The following is a 6,697-nucleotide window of genomic DNA, read 5'->3' on the forward strand; positions in this document are numbered from 1 at the left end:
GAAGCGGGTAAAGATAATGGATCAGCACATATCAGAAAACCAGACATTGCCAAGTAAAGAACTGGTTAAAAGTTAATAGACATTCATTCAACAAAGTGGAAGTTTCACTCATAGTACATTCAAAGAGCCATTTTTATGTTCAACCATTTAATGATAATGATAATGTCAGGGGAGTGCCAGACTTATTTTAGTTTCTGTTCTCTGCAGAATCATGCAGCTGCTTCTGGCTTTGCTGCTCACCCTCCCCAGCGGTGTTCTGTCTCTGGACAAACTCAACATGTGCATGGATGCAAAACACCAAAAAACGGAGCCTGGTCCTGAGGGAGAACTCTACAAACAGGTGAGAAATACAGACATCCACTGAACCTTTTGCCCAATTCAGTTCAATTCAGTTCAGTTTATTTATATAGCGCCAAGTCACAACACAAGTTGCCTCGGGACACTGAACAGGTGTGCTCAGGTGGACTAGGAGTGTACAACACACCAAGCAGCTGTCTGACATTGAAGAAAGTCACCTTTTATTCTTTTGGCAATAAAAAGCAAATCAGTGCTTTAATTGGTCTAATACAGTGGTTCTCAAACTGGGGTCCCAGGACCCCTAAGGGTCTGTGAGTCAGTGCTTGGGGGTCCACCAAACAAAAAACATATACTGTATATATATATATATATATATATTTGTTTTTTACAAGCACATAGATGTTTAACAATCCGTTAAAATATACAAAATTGCAGGAAATCACATCTATTCAAAATTTTCTGGAGGAGGACCCGCCCCCAGACACCCCCCACCCCCAACACCGTCCTGCTCACTATTTGCATTCCAGCATGGATCAGTTTACAAATGAAGCCCTGTTACTTGGTCTGACTGCTGTTATGATTCTGTTCAGTTTGATGTGAAGAGTTTTCTGTAATAATGTGAAGAAGTGTTAATACATTTATGTTCATTATGTGAATAGGTCAAGTTTTGAAGTGTTTTTTTAATTCTATAACTGTAGCTAATGATCTTTTTTTTCTTTCCAGTGTTCCCCCTGGCGTGACAATGCATGTTGCACTGCAAACACCACTGCAGAGGCCCATGAAGACAATTCGTACCTGTAAAACTTCAACTGGAATCACTGTGGCGTTATGAGCCCTGAGTGCAAGAAACATTTCATCCAGGACACGTGCTTTTACGAGTGCTCACCACACCTGGGACCCTGGATACAGCCAGTGTGTATTCTCTAAAAGTGATGTGGTGCACAGGTGTGGCAGTGACACTAGATGGCAGCACGACAGAGCTGCTGAGTCCACACATCCAGTAGTTTTAAAAGTTTTATGAATGTTTTGCCACACTTTCATTAAGAAAAAGCTCATTTTATGGACTATTACAGTGCACATGTGAGGAAAATGGTTTTCTCAAAACTTATCACTTTTGTGTGTGCATGTTTTAGGCAGACAGCAGCTGGAGAAAGGAGAGAATCTTGAATGTGCCTATCTGTAAGGAGGACTGTGAACAATGGTGGGAAGACTGCAAAGACTCTTTCACCTGCAAGTCAAACTGGCACAAAGGATGGGACTGGTCCTCAAGTAAGACACATAAAAGCCACAGACCGAATATGTTCTGAGCAAAAAGCACATATGAAAGTCTTTCACTTATCTGATAAAGATGGATCAGTTGTAATTAACATATATATAACATTACAGAATATAACCCGGCACATGACAGGAAACACTGGGTTTACCTGGTACTTACTGGGAACTTAGTTGATTTGTATCAAGCATGTACCTGCTACTTATGGGGACCGGGCAGTATAATAAAGTGACTGGTAGCAAAACATGTATGTACAGATATGTACCAGGTAAATACTGTAGAAGGTGTGTATCAAATATGTGCAGGTAAGGAGCAGATACATACCATGTGCATGCACTGTGTGTCAAGAATAAATACCAGTACAAACTTGACAAGTACCATATATGTACCAAAAAAGCACAAATGTACCTCGTAAACAGCAGTTAAATACCAAGAAAACACTGTACTGGGTATTCTCATGATACATACATGATAAATACCAAGTACATACCAGGCTGTATTATCTGTATTATGTATTACTAACTGTAATTGTATTATTGATTTGTCTCTGTCCTCCTGTCTTCCTCTCAGAGACTAATAAGTGCCCTGAAGGCAGTAAATGCAGAAAGTGGACCGAAGTTTTCCCAACATCCAAATCCATGTGTGAACAAATCTGGTCCAACTCTTACCAGTACACCACCTATTCCAAAACCTCCAACCGCTGCATGCAGCTCTGGTTCACAGGCCCAAACCCCAACAGGAAGGTAGCCGAGTACTATAATGCGGCGCAGCAGACACAAGGCCTTCATCTGGTGATGCTGCTCTTCTTGGCCGTCATGTCTTTCTGTGTAACGACATGTTGAAATAAACACCTCTGACATGTTTATCATACTGGAGACACTTCTTGAAGTGGTTAGTAACACTCCGGTCTCTGCGGCTCTTCTTTTAACTCAGTGAGTCATGATCACCCTCCGTGTACTTCTTAGTTTCTCAGTCAGTGGTCTGATCCTGCTCGCTGCTCTTTTTGGGGTCATGTTTTCATATGCTGCTTTCAATTTCTGTTTGTTGAGTTATGAAATTTGAGTTTTGATCCTGAACTTCCAGTTCACCACATTTGGGTCTTCACATGGAATTCTGGAATACTTGATAACATTTTTTGCCCTTTTTGTTTTTTTGTTGCTCACAAAGTGTAAGCTTTGTTGCTGTTCAGAGAACCAAATTCAGAAGAATGATCAAAATTCTTCTCATTTCATGTAAAGCTAAAGCAAATGTTCATAATTGATACATTAGTTTTCACATGTCCTTCACAGGCCAAAAGATGCTTCATACTTTTTTTCTGTATAAATGAATAAGTTTATATCATAATGTTTAATAAAGATGAAAGCTGTCCTTTCTGAAAATGTGTCAGACATTTCCTCCATTATAAAGTCAGAGAAACATAAAGAACATCAGACACAAACACAAGTTCAACACTAAAATGTCACCAAAAAAGAAATAAAGTTAAGGCAGCATGGAAACTTTGTGCTCTAAAATCTAAGAAAATATGTTTTAAAAAAAACATGTATGAAGAAAATAAACTACTTTGTCTGGACTAACCATGAAGAAAGTGGTAATTTATTGCATGACTGTTCAGACTGTTTAAAATCCTCTTTTGTAACCTCCGTGCACAGACAGAAATCTGTAAAACTGACCTCGGTTCTGAGGGAAAATGTTCCTCCGTACTGGGCCTCAATGATCACACCATCGCATGACCACTCAGGACCATGCCAGTGGTTAGTGGGTTCCAGCACTCAGCAATTACGAGGCTCCAGTGTTCATGTTTGTGTGTCAGTGTGTGTGTGTGTTGTGTGTTTGACAGAAAGATGGAGAATGGGAAAGAGAAACAACCTACCATCATAATCTCTGCAATGTGTCCACGTGTCTCGGTATTTGTTTCTTTGTGTTTGTACGCCTGTGACATGAGTATCGGGATTGATTTGATGGTAAACAGGTTTGTAATCAGTATTTTATGTTATCAGTTCAGCTATAGGAGTCAGCTAACATCAAATGATGCACTGTTTTTGCCAACTAATTCCTTTATGACAGTGTTCATTTAGCCCGGTGACCTCAGCCAGGACGTCCCACACAGAAAAAGAGGCATTTCATCAAAGAAGTGGAACAGTTTTTTTATTTTTTATATTTACCTCAGCACATGTGAATTCTCAGTTTTGCAGGACTAGAAAGCAACAAGTCTCTTTGTTAGTTAGTTTAAGATGCTTTGTCTCGTTTTGGGGGTGAAAATTAAAATCGACCAAAGAGGCTTTTAGAGAAGATGAAATAATATCTTACTACGTTCAGGATCAGCTTTTAGTGTGTTGAAGTCAACTACTTATCCTGGGTTCAGATTAGGTCAAACTTGAGCTTGCTTGGACTAAATTTTAAGTGTAGAATTCAGGCAGTCTAGTGACAATGCCAAACACCTTTTTTTGCTGGTGACTCTTTTTTGGTGTCATTTAAATAACTGCATGATTGAAGCTGTAAGAAACAAGACATACAATCTATTTATTTAACAAACAGGCCTCAGTGGCATGTGGGAGAGCCACACACAGCGAGCCTGGCACCTCCTCCTCATGCAGCTCACCAACTCTGCCCCATACCGTTGGAGGGCATCCTAACAAATTTCATCTGATAAACAGGTTTTCTAGTATAAAATTGACATGAAGCATTGTAACAAAGAAATAATTGATCAAACACAAATTTAGTTGCTTTTTGTACTTTTATTAGATATACAGATAAACATATACAGAGGTTGTCTACTTGCATGAAATATGTTAAGAAATTATGCTCTTTTATCCAAAAGCCAAAGTCTATTGGAGTGACATTTTTACAGTGCTGTATACTGAACATTCATAGTGAAGACACATTTTTAAAAAGGCCAGAGCAACATTTTAATTAACAAAATTACAAAAGCTAACTAATAGTTTTGAAAAGGGCTTCAGTATTAAAATTTGTTTCTCGTAGATCTTATGGAGACTCATTTGTTCATTGCCTGTTTTACTCCAAAAAGTTCAGGGTTGCAGGATACTGTGCAAACTAACAGAGCTCAAGAAGTTCCTAGGCCATTATAAAATGAACACAAAGACACAGAGTCATGTGTTCTGGCTTCTAGGGTTGTAGGACTACATTTAAATTTTGGGTTCTGCATGAATATATATATACAGTATATATTGTCCATTCACAAGAATGAAGAAGAGGAAGGCAGTATGACCTGATGACGTAAGAGTTGAGGTTAGGAAATGTCTTGGAGAGATGGCAGGGAGGTTTTTGACTCAAATATTCAGTGACATTTTTGAGGGTGAGAAAATTCCTGAGGAATGGAGAAGAATTGTGCTGGTGCCCATTTTTAAGAACAATGGTGATGTACAGAGTTGTAGCAACTACAGGGGAATTAAGTTGATGAGCCACATAATGAAGATCTGGGAGAGAGTTGTGGAAGCAAGATTTAGACGAGAGGTGACTATCTGTGAGCAGCAGTATGATTTCATGCCAAGAAAGAGCACCACAGATGACATCTTTGCTTTGAAGATGCTGATGAAGTACAGAGAGGGTCAGAAAGAACTCCATTGTGTCTTTGTGGATTTAGAAAAAACATCTGACAGGGTGCCGAGGGAGGAGGTGTGGTATTGCATGAGGAAATCTGGAGTGGCAGAGAAGTATGTTAGACTGGTACAGGACATATGAGGACAGCAGGACAGTGGTGAGATTTGCTGTAGGAGTGACAGATGGCTTCAAGGTGGAGGTGGGAGTGCAACAAGGATCAGCTCTGAGCCCCTTCTTGTTTGCTCTGGTGATGGACTGACTAACAGATGAGGTCATGCAGGAATCCCCGTGGACTATGATGTTTGCAGATGACATTGTGATCATTGGTGAGAACAGGGAACATGTGGAAGTTTTTTTAATGCCTCAAATTGTGCTCTGTCTAGGACACGGCGTGAGAGATCTTTTTTATACCGTCTCTCATCATGTTTTCTTTCCTTTTCTCACCTAAGCAAAATATTATTCTGAATAAGAATAAGAGGCCGCGCTAATTATTTATAGCCGCAGCTTTGTGCACTCTGCCCATCTTCGGACGACTGTACGTACATATTCGTGTTGTATCTCGGTGCAATGCCAATAAAGTTTATTCTGATTCTGATTCTGAAGAGAACTTGGAGAGGTGGAGGTATGCACTTGAAAGAAGATGAATGAAAGTTAGCCGTAGTAAGACATAGTACATGTGTGTGAATGAGAGGGAGTCAGGTGGAACAGTGAGGCTACAAGGATCAGAGGTCACAAAGGTGCAGGACTTCAAGTACTTGGGGTCCACTGTCCAGGAAAATGGGGAGCGTGGTGAAGAAGTGAAAAAGAGAGTCCTGTAGTGGACTAGGCCCATGTCAAAAACTAAGTCTAAGGTCAAATCCCTTGACCTTAAGAACCTTGTGGGACAGGAACTGTCATTTTATTGATTTGAATCCAGAAATGCAGGTTCACCCATCCTGAGACTTTCTTTCTTGAAGATTCATGTGAAAGAACACTCTCTTTTTTATTATCATTACTATTTTACAAATGTTGATAATCAAAATGTCTTAGTTCAAACCATTTTAGATGTTGCAGTGAACTAATCAATTTTATTAACTGTGTAATGATTTTTATTCTCATGCAAAATTAGAACTCATGTCAAAGCTGTTACAGAGTAATTATGCCTTTTCTGATTTCTGCTTTTGAATGAGCAAGTGTAAGTTGGTCCAAGGTTGGAGTCAAATGCAAAACAAGTTGTTGGAACGAACTATCATGTTTTTAGAATCCTCTCAGACGTAAATATAGAGGTTTTTGGCACCTGTTTCTGAAACGCGCCAAAACAAAACTCTCTCTGTCTGTGAGAACATTTCTGATCTGTTTCATAACAATTCTTGCTGTCTTCTAACCTCTTACGTCACAAAACACACCCCGTCTGGTCGGTTCTGGCCAATGGGGATACTCCCAAGAGTGAACCGGGAAACAGCTCTTTAAAATGTCAGTACTTCCTGGTCTACTCAGTTCTGTTAGAGGTTCTGTTAGAAGTTCTGTTAGAAGTTCTGTTAGAAGTTCTGTTAGAGGTTCTGTAGAAGTTCTGTAGAAGCTCTGGGATGG

General features: G+C 39.7%; 1 protein-coding gene across 1 annotated transcript; it reads left to right on the top strand.

Annotated features, from left to right (window-relative positions):
• Nucleotides 1–211: 211 nt before the first annotated feature.
• folr (folate receptor) lies at nucleotides 212–2,412 on the top strand. Its single transcript, XM_037678485.1, is given in 4 exon segments — nucleotides 212–340; nucleotides 1,021–1,209; nucleotides 1,431–1,566; nucleotides 2,141–2,412. Coding segments are annotated over 4 exon segments (726 nt in total).
• The last annotated feature ends 4,285 nt before the right edge of the window (nucleotides 2,413–6,697 follow it).

The sequence above is a fragment of the Nematolebias whitei genome, chromosome 6 (assembly GCF_014905685.2).
Source record: "Nematolebias whitei isolate Nwh7 chromosome 6, NemWhi1, whole genome shotgun sequence".
Taxonomy (NCBI): domain Eukaryota; kingdom Metazoa; phylum Chordata; class Actinopteri; order Cyprinodontiformes; family Rivulidae; genus Nematolebias; species Nematolebias whitei.